This window comes from Phocoena phocoena, chromosome 18 (genome assembly GCF_963924675.1).
Source record: "Phocoena phocoena chromosome 18, mPhoPho1.1, whole genome shotgun sequence".
NCBI lineage: Eukaryota > Metazoa > Chordata > Mammalia > Artiodactyla > Phocoenidae > Phocoena > Phocoena phocoena.
Window position 1 is genome coordinate 63,163,627 of NC_089236.1, and position 20,669 is coordinate 63,184,295.

The window sequence follows — 20,669 nt, forward strand, 5'->3', positions numbered from 1 at the left end:
AATTTTATTTTTAATTTTGAAAGTTTATCAATTGTCAAAGTCCAGGTGCTTAATCTTAGTGTTCTTTATTTGCTAAACATATTTGTCTTACGTGTACCGAGGATGGATTGCTCTTTATTTTATCAATATACAATGCCATCACTGAGTTGTGTGTTTGATTATTGTCTGCAAATTAATACTGTTATCTGGAAAATCTCTAAGAAATAACCCTAATACTTTCATAAAACACCCTGAAAATTTTAATGCCCATTAACTGTTCAGCTGCAATATATTTCATTCACAATATGGCAGGGCCCTCGAGTGCTCACGCTTGGTCATGTGTCCTCCAAAACTGCCTTAGAGGGGTAAATGTCACATATTGGATCATTTTACTCAGTCTTAGCTTTAAGTGAAATAGTCTATTATTCATAACATCACCTTTTGGAAAAGGAGTTTAGGCATGTCCAATATTATTCAAAAAAATTATTTTTCCCATGCTATAGGGGAAAATGTCTAGTTCATCTATTTTGCTCATAAAAGTAAATGAGATACTTGAAAACCAAGAGCAAGAAGTTGGTTAAATTTCTTAAGTAATTCATATAAATGGAAGTAGAACCTAAGTCTTTTGTTCCACGGTTCAGTTCTGTGCCAGGTACATTGGTCTAAGTATTTAATCCATGAAGTTTAAATAAAACTATAAATGTACATGTCCAGAATTCTATATTCCTTTCACTGAATCTTTTCTGGAAGAATAGCACTCTTCTTTTTGGGAAATTTTGAACTGTTGGTTTACAAAACAGTACAATATTATCAGGCAATACACTGCAGAGGGGGTTGTGTTGTACTGGAGTTTGATTTACCCTGCTTAAACAGCGGATTCTCTAACCAAAGTATCCATGGGCAAGAAGTCCTGGTTTTATTTGTTTTCCAAAGCTGTATCACAGAGCTAATAGGCAGACTGTAGCTCTTTACAGCTATAAGATCTTGTCCATTATTTATTATTATTTCAGTAGTTTTTGATCTTTCTTGCATACTTGATGTGGTAAGGTGTCTACATCAAAACAGTGGATCCACATAAGAAAATAGTACTAATTTCTACATATTGTTGAATAGCATCCTTAAATGATTTGAATTTTCTATTAATAAATGTGTTTGGTATCCATGTTTAGCTGTTACAGGGTAGGTCACCCAAGCCCAGCAAGTGGGAACTTCACATGGGCAGTGGTGGCGACATGGCTGAACTGGTCAGCGGGGGCTGTGATGATGAAGATGGTTGCAGGGGATCAGGAAGTGGAGAAGTCAAGAGAACACTGAAAGTCACAGACTGTAAGTGTATGATTCTAGCACCACTTCTGAAGCATGGATTTGGAGACGTAATTAAGGAAAATTATTACTATGAATATAAAGAAATAATGGTAGTGAATTCAGAAAAATGCAAGAGGAATTGGAAGTGAAAATAAACCCATTTTTTTTAGTTATTCAGGACATGCATTCTTGGGGTTTTTGTTTCTTTTTAACTAATGACTTTAAATGGAAATGATATTTTTCTGTGAAAAACTAGTGAATGACCATCAGTTCTGAGAATTCATAGTTTTAAAGTGGGATAGTCTGTAGGGTGTGAAATAGCTAGTATGGTGGGCAGTAAATGTATCTTGGTGAAACCAGGATGTGTGAGCCCTACTAAATACTAACATTCTGCAATTGTATTATATTATCATGCCATTAGATAAATTTTATTAGGTTTTCATATTCAAATTACAAAGAAACTGGTTAAATATATGGTTAGTTATGGTGAGAAACTACTTGGGTTTAACTCCTATGAACTGGTTCTTCCAAAAAAGATCTCACCAATTATTCACATTGTTTTGATCATGTGGGTTTAAAAACCATTTTTGGTATTGCTGGACTGGTCACTATTACAAATGATAAAACTACCAAATAACAACAACCAAAAAAATCACCAGATGAATTTCCTTTCCTTGTCTTCACATACAAAATGAGGAAGGTAGGCTCTTCATTCTTATGTGCATGTATATGTTCACACAGGCAAGACAGCCAAAGTTATCAACTGAGAAAGAAGTGTGAAAGTTAAGGTACCCAGAGCAGCTAACTTTCAACTATTCACTTAATTCAGGTCATACCAAAGAGGATTACTTTATACAGTAATCTTCTGGATCTGTGCAGCCCTATCTGGAGGCTGGCCTGATAGTTTCCCTCTAAATCACAAAGGGCTGCTTTGGACCTGTTAGAAATGTCTTTTCATGACTTCGGTGGGAGAAGAATTCATTTACTTTTCAGTTCCCTTGTAGTAAATTTAGAACACTACCAACGCTTCAAGCATCAATACCCCATTCCTTCTAGGATTTTGTTTTGTAAGGCTAAAGGAATGGAAGCTGAAAGAGGTACAAAATCAAGACAATATGAAGGTGCATGTTTTCCTGTTAGAAACAGTAATAAATTTAACATAGAAAGTAAATAGACGGGGTTTAGTACACTGGAGTAGCAATTGAACAAATGACCACAAAATTCTTTGATGTATTAACACAATTTTCTAGTGAAGATTACACATCTTCTACTGTTGTAGGAGCAGTAGGGATATGTGTTCTTGTTATTGGTACTAATATCATTTATCAGATTGATTTCTCTTGTTTTTCTATCTTTTGTTGTTTCGGCCAAAAAAAAGGAAGACAAAGCAAATGAAAAAGGGTTTTCATTAGGAAAAGAATATTTTTACTAAGAGTTAAAATGCCCTCCATCGTATTTTGGAATTATGATACATATCTATTAGCATAATATTAAATAATCTTTCGTTTTCACTTGATCTTGAGTACTTATATGTACCATAATTTCCTTTCCATTTGAATATTAGCAGGATTTTAAGGCATTAAAACTTATTATGCAAAATAGCTTAGATTAAAATTTTTTCTGTAAATTGTGTGTGTGTGTGTGTGTGTGTGTAATTAGCATTTTAATAGGGATTTTTCACTCCTGAAGTTATTTATAAGCTCAAGAACTTGCTATGTATTAATAGATAATCTTTTTGGCTTATTTCACAAGAGGAGTAGAGACAGTGGAGGATATTCAACTACTAATAGTTTTCTTACAAAACCATGCTTGTCAAGGTGACAAGAATGAATTTTTCACTTTAAAACTGCGTTTTCAATTATTGCTGAAATGGACAGGTATGGTACAAGCAACTATCCATCAGAACTGGGGAAATGTAAGAAATAGATGGTTTTCAGCAACTCCAGGCAAACATTAAAAAAAAAAATCCACATCTGCTGTAAGTGGGTTGCCTGTCATGTTCCTAAAGGTTTATAGCTGTTGTCTTTCAATTTTTAATAAGTGGTTAGGAACCTACTGTGGATAGCCTGCTGAAATAAAGAGGGACATGGTAAGTAGCAAAGCGTAGGTCACATTTCTATTTTTATAAAGCACTGTAATAGTTTACCTGTTTTTGGCTCGTTAGATATATTGCTAAAGCATTTTATGATATAGTTTTAGGTGGTCTTAATGACTTAAAAATATCGTGCTCTAGAAAGTTTATCAAGGTGTCATTTGTGTTAAGAATTTGAAATGCACCATTATTTCTTCCTTACACTTATGTTTATTCTTTATAAAGTACAACATAGTTCATTTGTCACTTCAAAATGTCTGATTAAAAATAATTATACATGTATGTTTTTATTTATAGCTATATATAGTTACAAGGAATAATAGTAATACTGTGTCTTGTAAATTTAATGATTTTGCTCCATTTATGCAAATGTTCAAAGTTGGTAAATATATTACTAACCAACACTTGAACTGATTTTCTGTTTCTGTTAATGTTTATTTCAGACAAGAGGGATTTATATATTTCAGTGTGCAATGTTTTACCACCAAAATATTTATGTACCACTTAGGTATCATTTTGTTTTCATCATCGATGTTATCAAATGATTTACAAATATTTAGCTTTTAAAACTATCTCTATTTATATCATACCTGTTGGCTGTGATTCAATGTGAACTGATGTATTTATAATAAAAAAACATCTATACTACGTAATGTTCACTCTTAGGAAACTGGAAATACTTTCTTATTTTAGTAGAGTGGTTTTAAAATCCTAATATTACAGAAATTTTTTTCTATATTTTTATTGCATCGAATTTGGCTTATAAATGTAGGTATGGTTATTTCACTAGTACCTTGGAATAGCAGGGTTGGAATGGCTTTAAACTTTCATTACCCTTCATCTTGGACACTTGCCATCCTTTCAAAGTAGCTAAGAGATGGTAGGCTTTAAACGCCAGTGGAAGAAACAAGTTCTGTTCTTGTAGCCATGAAGAGCAAAACTACACTCACTACCATCAATACTTTTCAACTATTTGACTATTCTTATATCCCCAAATTCTGTTATTTTCAACTGTTATAAAGCAAACCAAAGTGCCACTAAAGAGAGGCCATAGCAAAACTATCCACGTGTAGTTTTGAAAATCTGCAGTATCACTGCTTGCAATTCTTATGTGATGTTATAATTTAAATTGCAGTAACTCCGATTTTAACAAAAACAAAGAAAAAAAAAGTGTTAGCCGTGGTAAGTGTTTTTTTTTTTTTGTTTGTTTGTTTTGTTTTTTTTTGCGGTACGCGGGCCTCTCACTGCTGTGGCCTCTCCCGTTGTGAAGCACAGGCTCCGGACGCGCAGGCTCAGCAGCCATGGCTCACGGGCCCAGCCGCTCCGCGGCATGTGGGATCTTCCCAGACCGGGGCACGAACCCGTGTCCCCTGCATCAGCAGGCAGACTCTCAACCACTGCTCCACCAGGGAAGCCCTGAACATTTTGATCTATGTTTTGCAAGTGTCTGATACTGAAGGGTCATGGTAAAACCATAGAGAAATGCACAAGGAAACATGTCCTGATCCTGTTCAATGTTCAAAGTTGTGAACACTTTGAAATTGTCATCTACCACAGTTTTTATACTACTTATGAAAATTATACTAAAGATAAATGAAATATATATCTAAGATAAATATATTTTAATTAGTATATGATCATTATGAATATTATTCAGATTATACATTTCCATTTTGGTTTCTAAATAATTGAGACATACTGCCTGCTTGCTGTTTTGTTAACAAGATTGTGTAATAGAATCTGGATACCTGATGAATCATCTAAAATCATCTTTCATCCTCTTTACTAGCTATATATCACAGTCATGGATTTAAATAATAGAACTGAAATAAAAGAATTTGTCCTTGAATGCCTAAGGAATGATTTTCATTGCTTTGGCTTAGACACAGAACTGATGTTAAATCACTGAGGTGAGAAGGGGAGACATTAATTAAAGCTTAAGGAGCCTCCTAGCATGCATTCCGGATCAACCAGCTATTCTGTAAATCTTGTAACTAAATCTATACCACACCAGAGGACATCGAATAAAGAAATTATGGTCTCTGTTGACTAGCACAATGCTAAGTATGACTGTGTGATCAATATAGAGAGTAAAAAATGAAAATTTGAGAAAATATCCTCAGATACATTTGATCATGACTTGCCCAAAGTCATGTAGCTGTCAATATAACCAGAAACAAACCATATTTGTATATAACCATATCCAGGTCTATTTTTTATATCATTTTGTTGCAAATAAACAGAATGATTATTGAAGTTGCAATATTACCCTTCAGTGAGGATGAATGGATAAAATGCAGAAACAGGTTAGGTATATTTTTAGCTCTTTAATCACTTCATTACCTCTAATTGTGTAGAAAGAGTAATTTCATATAGGTTTTTGACGAATTAAGTGCTCATCTAACTGTAAATAATTAAATAATAGAGCACGTGATCTGAGCTCAGAGGTCCTCACAGCCTCTTGTCATACAAATCATGTGGAATTCTTGGTAAGAATACGAGCATCATACAGGAGGTCTTATGTGACGCATTCCTTATGTGTTCCCAGATGATGATTGCTGCTAGTCTAAGGACTATACTATGAGGAGCAAAAATGTATGCCCTTCTTCATTGCATCCCTTCTTTATTAGCATCTCTAAAATGAGTTTCTATTAAAGGAGCATGAACATTTTTTTTTTTACATCTTTATTGGAGTATAATTGCTTTACAATGTTGTGTTAGTTTCTGCTGTATTACAAACTGAATCAGCTATATGTATACATATATCCCCATATCTCCACCTTCCTGCGTCTCCCTCACACTCTCCCTATCCCACCCATCCAGGTGGTCACAAACCAGCGAGCTGATCTCCCTGTGCTATGCGGCTACTTCCCACTAGCTATCTATTTTACCTTTGGTCGTGTATATATGTCCATACCACTCTCTCCCTTTGTCACAACTTACCCTTCCCCCCGCCCGTATCAAGTCCTTTATCTACATCTGCATCTTCATTTTTGTCCTGCCCGCAGGTTCTTCAGAACCATGGTTTTTTTTTAGATTCCACATATATGTGTTAGTATACAGTATTTGTTTTTCTCTTTCTGACTTATTTCACTCTGTATGACAGACTCTAGGTCCATCCACCGCACTACAAATAACGCAATTTCATTTCTTTTTATGGTTGAGTAATATTCCATTGTATATATGTGCCATATCGTCTTTATCCATTCGTCTGTCGATAGGCATTTAGGTTGCTTTCATGACCTGGCTATTGTAAATAGTGCTGCAATGAACATTGGGGTGCATGTGTCTTTTTGAATTATGGTTTTCTCTGGGTATATGCCCAGTAGTGGGATTGCTGGGTCATATGGCAATTCTATTTTAGTTTTTTAAGGAACCTCCATACTGTTCTCCATAGTGGCTGTATCAATTTACATTCCCACCAACAGTGCAAGCGTGTTCCCTCTTCTCCACACCCTCTCCAGCATTTATTGCTTGTAGATTTTTTGATGATGGCCATCCTGACTGGTGTGAGGTGATACCTCATTGTGGTTTTGATTTGCATTTCTCTAATGATTAGGGATGTTGAGCATCCTTTCCTGTGTTTGTTGGCAATATGTGTATCTTCTTTGGAGAAATGTTTATTTAGGTCTTCTGCCCATTTTTGGATTGGTTTGTTTGTTTTTTTGTTATTGAGCTGCATGTATAATTTTAAGATTAATCCTTTGTCTGGTGCTTTGTTTGTAAATATTTTCTCCCATTTTGAGGGTTGTCTTTTTGTTTTATTTATGGTTTCCTTTGCTGTGCAAGGGCTTTTAAGTTTAATTAGGTCCCATTTGTTTATTTTTGTTTTTATTTCCATTACTCTAGGAGGTGGGTCAAAAAGGATCTTGCTGTGATTTATGTCATGGAGTGTTCTGCCTATGTTTTCCTCTAAGAGTTTTATAGTGTCTGGCCTTACATTTAGGTCTTTATTCCATTTTGAGTTTATTTTTGTGTATGGTGTTAAGGAGTGTTCTAATTTCATTCTTTACATGTACTTCATTCCTTAACAAATCTGTCCAGTGTTCCCAGCACCACTTATTGAAGAGGCTGTCTGTTCTCCATTGTATATTCTTGCCTCCTTTATCAAAAATAAGGTGACCATATGGTTTATCTCTGGGCTTTCTATCCTGTTCTATTGATCTATGTTTCTGTTTTTGTGCCAGTATCATACTGTCTTGATTACTTTAGCTTTGTAGTATAGTCTGAAGTCAGGGAGCCTGATTCCTCCAGCTCTGTTTTTCTTTCTCAAGATTGCTTTGGATATTCAGGGTCTTTTGTGTTTCCATACAAATTGTAAATTTTTTTGCTCTAGTTCTGTGAAAATGCCTTTGGTAGGTTGATAGGGGTTGCAATGAATCTGTGGATTGCTTTGGGTAGTATAGTCATTTTCACAATGTTGATTCTTCCAATGCAAAAACATGGTATATCTCTCCATCTGTTTGTGTCATCTTTGATTTCTTTCATCAGTGTCTTATAGTTTTCTGCATACAAGTCTTTTGTCTCTTTAGGTAGGTTTACTCCTGGGTGCTTTACTCTTTTTGTTGCAATGGTAAATGGGAGTGTTTCCTTAATTTTTCTTTCAGATTTTTCATTGTTAGTGTATAGGAATGCAAGATATTTCTGTGCATTAATTTTGTATCCAAATTCATTGATTAGCTCTAGTAGTTTTCTGGTAGCATCTTTAGGATTATCTATGTATAGTACTATGTCACCTGAAAACAGTGACAGTTTTACTTCTTCTTTTCTGGTTTGGATTCCTTTTATTTCTTTTTCTTCTCTGATTGCTGTGGCTAAAACTTCCAAAACTATGTTGAATAATAGTGGTGAGAGTGGGCACCCTTGTCTTGTTCCTGATCTTAGAGGGAATGGTTTCTGTTTTTCACCATTGAGAATGATGAGTGAGTTTGTCATATATGCCCTCTATTATGTTGAAGTAAGTTCCCTCTATGCCCACTTTCTAGAGAGTTTTTATCATAAATGGGTGTTGAAAGCTTTTTCTGCATGTATTGAGATTATCATATGGTTTTTATCCTTCAGTTTGTTAATATGGTGTATCACATTTATTTGTGTATAATGAAGAATCCTTGCATTCCTGGGATAAACCCCACTTGATCATGTTGTATGATCCTTTTAATATGCTGTTGGATTTTGTTTGCTAGTATTTTGTTGAGCATTTTTGCATCTATGTTCATCATTAATATTGGCCTGTAGTTTTCTTTTTTTGTGACATCTTTGGTTTTGTTTTCAGGGTGATGGTGGCCTCATAGAATGAGTTTGGGAGTGTTCCTTCCTCTTAAAGCAGCACGAACTCTTATAAAACACTGTCTACATTTATAAATTAGCATTACAAGAAAGCATCATAGGCACCAGGACATTAAGGAGTATAACAGTTAGGCTGGTAATGGTGGCTTACCCTATATGATTTTTGGTAGCAGTCTCAGTTTGATTGTTTTCAGCTTTGAGTTTATTTTCTTTTTTTAATTTTTATTGGATTATAGTCGATTTACAATGTTGTGTTAGTTTCAAGTGTATAGCAAAGTGAGTCACTTTATGACACCAAAGGAAAGGCACTTCCATCTTTTCTCAGGGTCTGAAGGCGTCAGATTACACTGGCTTCAAGAAAACTTCATCTTGAAAGAGTACCTATGTTATCTCAGCAGAAATGTTTCATTTTCATCAGCTCCTCCAGATTGAAATGAACACTAAAGAAATATCTTGCACTTTCCCTTTATCACGTTACATTCCAACAGAGAGAAATCAGAGTTTCATGTGAACTAAGAGAGAGGAGAGAGGGTATCGAAATGGTACATTTGGAAAACACTCTTTAGAGAAGACAGGAAAAGGGCAGTCTGGAAGCAAATAACATTTGACTGCAGTGTTTATGAGAAAGTGGCATTGGACAGGGTGGACACATTATTTGGTTTCAGCAATTGACAATAGGGAGGGGAAGGTACACTGTGAAGAGCAAACTCCATGAACAAAGACACAGTGGGGTGGGGAGAGGGGGTAAGGAGCATGCTCACAGAGGAACAAAGTTATTCAAATTGTTTGAAAAAATATTGGAAGTCTAAAAATGGATTAAAAATGTTACAACGGTTTTGAGTTCCAGAGTGAGAAGTTTGTATGTAATTTGGTAGGCCAAAAGGAACCATTAAAAGTTTTTCTGTGCGGTCATTTTGTTTCGGTATGCAGTTATTTGTACTAGCAATACAGTGAACTGATTAAGAGAAGAAACATGTACAAATAACATACATCTTGCACAAGTAACTTACCACTTACCTTGCACAAATAATTGTTCTATGCCTGAATTTCCTTGAGATGGGGATAGTAACAGTACTCTCCAAGAAGCATCCTTGTGAGGATTAAATGACTTCATCTATAGACAGCATTACCGTAATGCCCAGCCCACCCCCACTCACTGAAACAAAAAAATACTTCAGTGAAATACATAAAAAGTTTTAATTGCTTCCATGAACTAGCAAGAAGAGAGGAATCTTCCATAAAACTAGGTGAAATCATAACAATAATGTAGAGATAAAGATAAATGTAGAGATAGAGATACAGATATAGTGACACACACATGCACACATACAGTTTAAGTGAAATAATAAAGTAAATTTTTATCTACCCCTCCTCCCAGTTCAAGAACAGAATATTTCCATACCTCTCTGAAAACAGACCACTCTGGGAGTTTACAGTGATCATAAGCAATATCTTGCTGGATTTTTCTGGGGTTTGTACTTTATTATAAATGGAACTATATAGTCTTTGTTGTTACACAGTGTATTCCTTTTGCTTCAGTGTTAAACTTTTGAGGTTCACCTATGTTGGGTGTATATCTACTAATTCATTTTCACCAAAGTATCATATTCTAGTTATGAATATACACACCCACTTATTTATTTTATTGTTGATGGATATCGAAGTTGATTTCAGTTTTTGAATATTGTGAATAATGTTGCTATAAACCGTCTTAAACCATCCTGATGATATCTCTTAATGCTCATGTGTAAGAGGCTCTGCAGTGTATACCTAGAAGTAGCATGACAGAGAAACAAAGCAGAGTATCCATAAGTTTCACTTAAGCTTTACTGGGAAATGTCAAACTTTGTTACTGGTTAACAAAGTGATTGTGTCAATTTATGTTCTCACCAGCAAAAATGAAAAGTTCATCTTGCTCCCCATTTTTGCAAAAACTTTTTTTTCCACTCCCACTACTTTTATATATCTGTCCAAAGGATGGAAGTGGACAATATTTTATTCTATATTAGTTCGTATTCTCTTAATTGTACTTTTTTCGTAAGTATATGAGATTCCTCATATACTTCCTCACCTGAAATATCTTTTATATCAATAGCCTTTTTCTCTTCTACAGGGTTATTTATCTTCCTGGACAAATGTTCTCTGGACAAAGGTCAACTTCAGTGATCCGCTTACCTATTCTGGTCATGACCTTCAAGAAAGGCAGGATAGATTCTTGAATTTTTCTTTTTATTTAACCAGTTTCAAGAAAATGAATTCCTTGTCTTTCTCAGAAGGTGACCAGTTCTTTTAATTTTTTAAAGTATCATTTTGAACTAAGTTTCAAAAACATTTGTAATGCTTATTGAAGTCCAGATTGTCCCACATTTTCCCAGTTGACGCTTCTTGCATTTGACTCTTGAGTCCTCTTGACATGATCCTCAAAGTCTTGGCTAGTTTCATTGCTTATAGTATAACAAGGAATTCCAAGCTGAGCTTGTACATTATCTGTCTTAGATACGGAGTCAGTCATTTTTACATGACCCCTTTATTTGTTTTATTATAAAACGGTTTTTCATGACCACAGTCTGGGCACAAGGCATGATCCTCAAAGGTACAGGTCATAATAGAAATAAATATCTCATAATTACTCATTTGCTTTAGTCTACATTAGATGTACCATATTATAATAATACTAAAAATACGCCTACCAATTATGATTACTAAAATAAGTTACATTTTTGCCTATTTTATCATATTCTATCCCCATTTTATGGTGATAATAGATATAGATATTAATGTGTATCAGACAGCCCTATGGATATATATATATATGTATATAGATAGATATATGTATCTATATACATATATAGATACATATATATATATTTATATACCTGTATTTCCTTGGCAAGAAACTATATCAATATAATACAGATACAGATATATTTAGGTCACCTACTATATCCACTAACTATCTATTTGATGCTTACTACTAGTTCTTATGTCAAAATTTCTCTAGTGCATTTCTTAAGAAGGACTGATGAGGAAAACATTTTACAAGTTTTTACTTGGTGATAAGAGTTTGTACCCCTTTTACATGAAAGTCAATTTTGCTAGCTAGAAGAATGCAGGCTCACATTTTCTTTCTTTGCATTTCTTCACTATACACTGATGTCTATTCTGGCAGAAAGCATTACTGGCAAAATGTCTGACTATGTTCTAATTTTCTTCCCTTTACAAGCAACATATTCTTTTTTCTTTCTTTCTTTTTTTTACCCTTTCAGTGCCCAGCAATTTGTTTTCTCTTTTTTTTTAACTGCAGTAATTTTACTAGAATATAGCTTTCTGGGTAGTTTTAAGTGGACCATCTCAGTAACATGGTATACTTTTAAAATAAGTAATACCAAATCTTTTTTTAGCACACTTTTGCTGAATTATCGTTATAAGTAATTGTTCTCTTCCCTTGTTTTGATTTTCCTCTTCAGAAGCACCTATTGTACATTTGTTGAATTGTATTGTATTTCAGTATATTCTCCAATACCTTTTATCTATTCTTAAATTTATTTTTGATTTTTTAAATCCACCTCCTTTTCACTTTCTGTTTCTCTTAAGGTATGAATAGCAATTTCTTTTTATTGTTACACTGCCTCTAGATTTTATTTATTTTAAAATGAATTTTTCTTCATTTTTTTTTGAAGTCTCTAACTTCATTTCTGAATTTTTAAAGTTCTGACTTATTTGGTGTCTTGTATCCTTTTCTTGATAACTTTTAGCTCATTTAAAATGGTATGTGAAATTTTGGGTCTGGTTTTCTGGTGTGCTTTCACTGTTTGTAGAGATGATAGTAGAATACTATTTAACTTTGTATGAAATTTGGTCTTGATCCTTTTCTGTTGCTTATTTTTACATAAATTTAAATTCCCTAAAATTTTAGAAGGAGGCTTGGTTCAGACATATTTTCTAAATTTACTGAATTTCTAGTCCTATTATTTTCATGTAGTGTTAAATAATGTATGTGGTGGTTTTTTTTCTGAGATATTCTGGCTCTGTTCCCTCCCCTGTATTTACCCATCTCTTTTCTTCCCTAATTCTCCATTGTCCTTATCCCATTAATTCTGAGTTCTTCTAGCAGTTTCTCTTCTGTGTGGACCCTGAATGTTAAGGAAGACTTGCCAGATTAGTTTTGGGAGTTAAAAAAGGATTCAGAAACTCCAGACCCTGTAGTTTTATGTCAGCGTCCTTACACTCAACCCCTATTAAGAGTGAGCAAAGAATCTCCCATTCTCTGCTGTTTTCAAACTGATTTCTATTGAATACTTGTTGGCTATTTGCATTCTTCTGTTTTCAAGTGTGTAACTTGCTCTGTTTCTTCCCACTGCTTTCTCCTGCACACATGGTGATAGCATGTAGGTTTTGTGGCTATTAGTAATTTGTCCTCACTCATTTGTATGTTGAGGTTCATGAGGGTAACTCATGAGATGGGTGGGAAGTGGCATTTATGTGATTTTGATTTTACTAATTGTTCTGCCTGTTTGATGTAAGGATTTGGGAGTTTCCAAGTTATGCTACAACCACACTGCCAGCTTCCCCAGACCTTCCGGATCATTTAAAATGTTTAAGAAAACAGTGATGCCCTTATTTCTCTTTGTTTTTCTAAGGAGAAGAGACCATTTCAGTGTTGAGAGCTTATGAGTAGTTGAACAATAGCTTTTAGTTATTTGTCATTTCAGACAGCCCATTTCCGTTCTTCTTGGGACACCCAGATACTTTTGACCAAATTAAACAATTTTATTGTCTCTCATATCTTAGTGAAATGAGTGGAGGTACTTAATTCTTCTATCTTTCTTAAGACATATACTTTAAAAATTTAAGAAATTGTTATGGCTATTGGACTGGTTATTTATCTGTTGTGTTTCGGCTCTAGGTAACCTTTTAAATTGTTCTGTGATTATGCAAACTGCATTTCCCAAACTCTGAACTAAATTCCTAAACTACTTGAGATCTATAAATGATATTTCCCAGATTATCTTGCCAGCCAGTATACTGTTATTTTTCTGCCAATGGGGTATACTAAAAGAAGATCAAAAGAAGGGAGAGGGGAAAATACATCCTGTTTCCAGTTCTTAACAAGATTACATCAACAGCATAGTGTCAATCCCCTGCCTCCAGGTACTTTTAGCATTTACAGCAGCAACTATATTATACTCCTTAAAGGGACCTGTGCCAGCTCACTTTGCTTCGATTGATAATCTGACACCAGCAATGTGGTGCCCATGGACGTCTGAACGTCATCCAAGAAGATCTATACTCCCGTTGTCCATCCTGAGAAGTAAAATTCTCTTTCATTGCCCAGGTTCTGGTTATTCTACCTCCTGTCCTTCAACCCTAAGCATGGGAGCTACTCCCCATGATTACCAATATCTATGGTCTTCTTCAACACCCTCTTTTTGCTTCACTAACCTTTAAATATGTATATACTAATTTTTGGTATTATATATCTCTAAAATATCTAGCATACTTCCTGTTCTGTTGATTGGATCCTGATACCGCTGGTCTTAATTGCATAAAGTTAGAATCAAAACAAAATATTATCTGAAAATCAATGAAGACTTTCCTCCTTGTTTTCAAGGGGATAAGATCCTTACCATTCTCTCTAGATGTATATTCTACCATGTAGGTGAACACCTGTTTTACCATTTCCTCCCAAATCCCAGAGTAAAATAATCATATAGAATGTTAGAAGAGATAAGCTATTTATGCTTGGGCATATAGAACAGAGAGCAAGAGGAAATAGTGGTCTTCTGGTTGAGAAGAACTCTAGGGATCAGCTCTGGAACCACTGAGTCTTTGTTTTAATATGGCATGGTGCCTGATCCACCTGAGGTGATTTGAAACTCTGCATGAGTGTCAATGGAACCACCATTTAAAACTACATATCTGAGGGCTGACTGCTGGGACTATTGGGCTTGGGTCTTCCCTGGAGCCAAGAGTACACGACTGGGAAATGTTGAGGCAGGACAGTCGAAAACTTACGTACATACATACGTAACAAATAGCAAATGGGACTGGCAATGCTAAGGTACCAAATGTTGGTGCTTGGAAAACAAATGGAAAACAAATTCTAAGTCTCTTTTTTTTTTAAACTGTTATTAATTTCAGGTCCTCCTAGATTTGGAATATTTGAATGAACTACCTAAGATACAGTCAAGCACTTCTTCAATATCCTGTATATTTACCAGACATAGATTTCTAAAGTATGATTTCATTCTCGCAGCCAGCACCAAAACCATTATCAGTTTCTATGGCCCACTCTAGAGTATAGTTCTGTGTATGAGTTGTATTAACTATCACAGATTGTAAGATCTTGAGGGCAATTCAGCCGGTACATTTTTATCTTTCCATACATCACACAACTATTTTTGATCACAGAGTATACAACTTCTGTCAGAATTATCACTGTGCTTGTTTAAAATGCAGTTTGTAGAATTCCACCCCCACATACTGAATTAACATTTCCATGGGTAGAATCCACAAATTTATAGTTAAAAAGCATAATAAATAATAATTATTCCCAGTAAAGGTTGAGAACAACTGCCTCACGGTCCTTACCACAATGCCTCTAAACATAAGACATTTAATAAATGTGCTCTGAATTGCATGATTGGATATGAGTATAATCTACATGTCTCTAAGACACATCTTAATTAACATTAAAAACCAGATTTTATAATGAATTGGAAATATTGACATTAATTTTAGTCAAGACTATTAACTAAAAACCAAAATGAATATAAATCTGTTCATACTCAAGACTATAGCTGTGTTAAATATAAAATACATTTAATAAGCATAGTTTTCTTCAACAACTACCAATATTTGTGAATTATATAAGTAACTCTTTTGTATTTTCACAGAGTAGAGACCTGACTGTGGAATTATTGCATTAGTATAATGTGCTATTTTGAGTGAAAATTAATGTAAAAAGTAATTATTTGAGTGCGAATTGTTAAACTCGAGTATAAAGCCCTAAACTTAAGAGTGTAATTTTCTAGATTAATATGTAATGTCTCAATTTTGGAAGAGATACATTAACATACTATTGCTTGGAGGTAGTTTTTGATTGATTATGGTTTACTTCCTTTAATTTCCTTGTAACTCTAAAGTTTCATGCTAAATTTTTTTAGAATATAAATAATTATGTTTACCTATTAAGTAATATATAGAATTAATTCCACTTCTCTGGTTATAACTTTGTTAAATAATAGGAATTTTGTATCATGACATTTTTCAGAGTAATTATTAATAGTCCTTACCTTTATAAGTATATTTGATGGAATCTTACGGGGTTTTTTTTCTGAAATCTAAATTACATTATGGAGCTCATATGGGAATAGTATGGCACTAATTTCATACAAATTTTGAGCTCCAAATTCAATTTTCATCACTAATGGCTTTACCCTCACCTGTATTTATCTTTACTTTGATGTCAACCCCTTACCTCTCAATCCATCCATCCACTCATTGGTTCATTCAACAAATAATTAGTTGATACTTCTACTGTGCTAGTCAGCATGCAAACTTTTGCCTCAGAGGGATACAGATGAGTAATCAGGCGATTACAGTAGAGTATAGAGAATTTTATTTGTGGAAAAACAGATCTTATGGGAGCATAAAGGAAAGATATCTTACACAACCTTAGGCTAATGGAATGTTTTCTCAAAGGAATTGAACTATAATCTGCCACCTGAAGAAACAGTCATTCATAGGGTTATGAGGAGCCAGGAGCATAATCTCTATAGGAGGACAAAGCAGGAGCAGAAACCTGGTAACTAGAGAAAGTTGAGCATCGTTAGGGAGCTACATGGAATTCCAGAATGCTGTAATATAGAATGTAGGCTTGGGATTGGCATAAGCCAAATAATGAAGAACTTATCCCTAGCACACCATGACAAAAATCAATTCATTGATCCATTTGCTCTCTAGCAAGACCTCTCTAATTGCAACGTTGAGAATGCGTCTAGAGAAAGCTGTTATTATAGTAATCCAGACATAATATGTTGATGACATAAGAGAAAATCAAATATTCTTTTTTCTGTGGTGATTTCTTTACCTCTTCAAGTGAACTTGGCCACATGCTCATCTGCTGACTTAATACATTGTGCATATCTATATTATTACAGTAGAGTTTACTTAGGGTTCTATTTCTTCTTAGACCATGAGTTTCTAAAAATGGTACCCACGTCCTGTTCATCTTTATATCCTTGAAACGGAATATACTGCATGCATGAGCAAAGATGCTCAGAAAATTTTTGTTAAGCTAGTGTATGAATATATGCATGTGTAAAGAAAAGTATTTTGAAGTCATCAGGGGGAATATAATAAAACCACACTAGAGTAAAATGGGACTCATACGAGCAAAACTATTAGAAAGAGATGGAAAAGTTATAACATAAAATGATAAAAATTAACAAGAATTTCTACCAAATATTTCATTTTTCCAATATGTAGATTATCAAGACCATCATATAGTTCTTAGGGTTTATTGTATTTCAGGGCGTCTTGTTGTCTTTGAAGATAACTTGTCATCATTGCACAATGGTCCTATATGTAGGTTCAGCAAAACATGTTCAAGATCAGTGAATAATGGCAAGAATAGTAAAAATCTTCCTATTTCAAAGATGAGGATTGTATGATCTAGCAATCATGTTCCTTGGTACAAAACTCTGTACGTGAATGTTTTTAACAGCTTTATTCATAATTGCCAAAACATGGAAGCAACCAAGATGGTCTTCAGTAGGTGAATGGATAAACTGGGGTACATCCAGAAAATGAGATATTATGTGCCAAAAAGAAATAAGCTATCAAGCCATTTAAAGACATTAAAAAAAAAAACCCTTAAGTGTACTATTTCACTAAGTGAAAGAAGCCAGTGTAAAAAGGCTGTAAACTGTATGATTCCAACCATGAAATCTGGAAAAAGCAAAATTATAGTGACAGTAAAAAGATCAGTGGTTGCCAGGGGGAGGGAGGGATGAATAGAGGAAGCACAGAGGATTTTTAAGGCAGTGAAAATACTGTCTATGATACTAACTTGACCCTTGAACAATGCAGAGTTGGGGCACTGGCCCCCCTCTCCTGCCCCTGTGTAGTCGAAAATCCACATGTAAATTTATAGTCAGCCCTTCCTATTCCTCGTTCTGCATCCTTGGATTCAGCCAACCTCGCTCGTAGTATGTATTTATTGAAAAATATCCACGTATAAGTGGATCCACTCATTTCAAACCTATGTTGTTCAAGGGTCAAATGTATAATGATGGAAACATGTCATTATACATCTGTCCGAACTCATAGAAAGGGAAACTCCTAAGGTAAACTATGGACTTTGGGAGATAATGATGTGTCAGTATAGGTTTATACTATATATATTGTTTAGTTGTATAGTTATTGTATAGTTTATACTATATATATTATAGATTGCACTCTACTGTCTTCTGAATCAGGTGGATTACCAGAGTTCCAAGCCTTTCAGAAAAGATCAACTGTTGTTTTAAATTGACTTTTTAGCTCAATTTAATTTTGTTCATTTTAGCTCAACTTCAGCTTTCCCTGTCAAGTTAGGACAAAGAAATAGCAGACAGGAAAAAAAAAAAAGGACAGTGTTTGTTTTAAACTGGAAGGCCTGTAAATGGAAGTGCCATATTATTAGCTAGATCCAAAAAAAAGGTCCAAACCTTGGGTGATTCTATGATCTCTCACTATATGAGGGCAAATTAAGTGGAATAGCTGTCACCTGGTGATGGTCAGCTCTGATCTAACAGATTTGCATTTTCAGGGTAGCAATAATTTTCTTGTCTCCAGTCATGGTCCTGATTAGTAGCTGTTAGAAGACTGTACTGCTAGATGGATGAGCCTGTCTATTTTGCCAATGGTATATAAGTAACTACGTCACCTAGTAAAAGATCTCAACAACTCTTCCCCTTAAGTATCTTCAGTATCTATTTTTAAAGAACCTACTATCTAACCTCTAAAATTATGTTTAAATATCTTTGAGATTTAAAAATTTGCGCTCCTCAATGATGCATTTCCTTTATGCAGAAAATCTTTTATTTTGTCTTATTCTATCTTTTATTTCAAAGATATTGGTATGAGATATTACTAAAAGAGAACAAAAAGAGAAACCATTAAGACAACACACTAGTACTATGAAGATGAACTCTGAAAACTAAAATCATTTAAATATGGGATAAACTTTGAATTCCTTACCTTTCATTCAGTATTAGCATGAAGTTTTTGTTTGCATTCTTTTATCTTATAGAGTTTGTAGGATGTGGAGAGAAATGTAAAGTTGACATTTTGGCTTCTTGGGTATTTTTTCCCAAGAGATAGTTATATATAAGACTTAGATGAGTCATCAAATAACAACTATAAAGAAAAGGGACAATTTTATTTTATAATTTGAAATAGCATAGCTGTCATTAATAAAAAAACAACAAAAGCTTCTTTTTATTTAAAACTATATTTTTATTTGATTTTTAAGTCTGCCTTTTAAGTGTATATTGTTCAGCATTTTTGAAGGTTGAATTACAAATTTGATTGGAGATTGATTTTCTTAATGTATTCATTTAAAATATTTTTAATAATATATTTCTCTGGCACTTAATCATTCTTGTGTCATAGTCAACAGTACAGAATATTACAATGCAGGTAACATCAGGAAACTTTTTTCAAATAAGTCTTCCACCTGTAAGAATATTTCTAGGAAAATGTTTGAATATAGATATTTAGTAGTGTCTTGAATTTGTAACTTGGAAAAATCAGCATATTGAAAGCTGTTGAGATAATCGTGGTTTTTTTAATCCTTCACTTTGTTAATGTGTATATCATGTTGATTGATTTGCAGATATTGAGCCATCCTTGTATCCCTAGAATAAATCCTACTTCATCATTATGTATGTTTATTTTTTATGTATTGTTGAATTCTGTTTGCAATATTTTGTTGAGGATTTTTGCATCTATGTTCATCAGGGATATTGGCCTGTAGTAATTTTGTTTGTGTGTTTATATGGTATCTCTGTTGGATTTTGTTTATCAGGGTAATGCTGGACTCATAGAATGAGTTTTGAAGTGTTCTCTCCTTTTCAATTTTTTGGAGTAGTTTGAGAAGGATAGGAGTTAACTCTTCTTTAAATGTTTGGTAGAATTTTCCTGTGAAACTGTCTGGTCCTCAAATTTTGTTGAAAGATCTTTTATTTCTGATTCAATTTGGTCTGTTCAGATTTAATTACTAGTATTTGTTCTGTTCAGATTTTCTATTTCTTTGTGTGTTTCTAGGAATTTGTCCATTTCTTCTAATGTCCAATTTGCTGGCAAATTGTACAACTGTTTTTAGTATTCTCTTATAATTCTTTTTATTTCTGTAATATTGGTTGTAAATTCTCCTCTTTTATTTTTGATATTAGTTATTCTAATTTTATTTTAGTCTAATTTCTCTTTTTCTTGATGAGTCTGGCTAAAGGTTTGTCAATTTTTTTATCTTTTCAAAAAACCAGCTTTTGGTTTTACTGATCTTTTACATTGTTTTCTCAATAGCTATTTTATTTACGTTCTCTCTGATCTTTATTATTTCCCTTTTTCTACTGACTTTGGGCTCTGTTTTTTCTTCTTTTCTAGTTCCTTTAGGTGGAAATTTAGGTTGTTTATTTAATTATTTTCTTGTTTCTTGATGTAGACCTGTATTACTGTAAACTTTCCTTTTAGAGTTGCTTTTTTGTGTCCCATAGATGTTGGAAAGTTGTGTTTCCAGTTTCATTTGTCTCAAGATATTTTTCTTCATTTCCTTTTTGATTTCTTTGCTGACCCATTTGGTTTTTTTTAGTAGCATGTTGTTTATTCTTTACAAGTTAATGTTTTTCCATTTTTCTTTCCGTATTTCTAGTTTCATACCACTGTGGTCAGACAGGTAGCTTGATATGATTTCAGTCTTCTTAAATTTTTGATTCTTTATTTCCTGGCCTAGCATGTAATC

At 33.9% G+C, this 20,669-nt stretch overlaps 1 protein-coding gene across 1 annotated transcript in view; it reads left to right on the forward strand.

The window, feature by feature from the left end:
• Positions 1-20,669, forward strand: part of GPC5 (glypican 5) — a 1,362,542-nt gene that overhangs the window by 640,953 nt on the left and 700,920 nt on the right. The window contains exon 7 of the mRNA XM_065896202.1: positions 1,149-1,305. Coding sequence (XP_065752274.1) covers positions 1,149-1,305 — 157 coding nt within the window. The remainder of the gene's footprint in view (positions 1-1,148; positions 1,306-20,669) is intronic.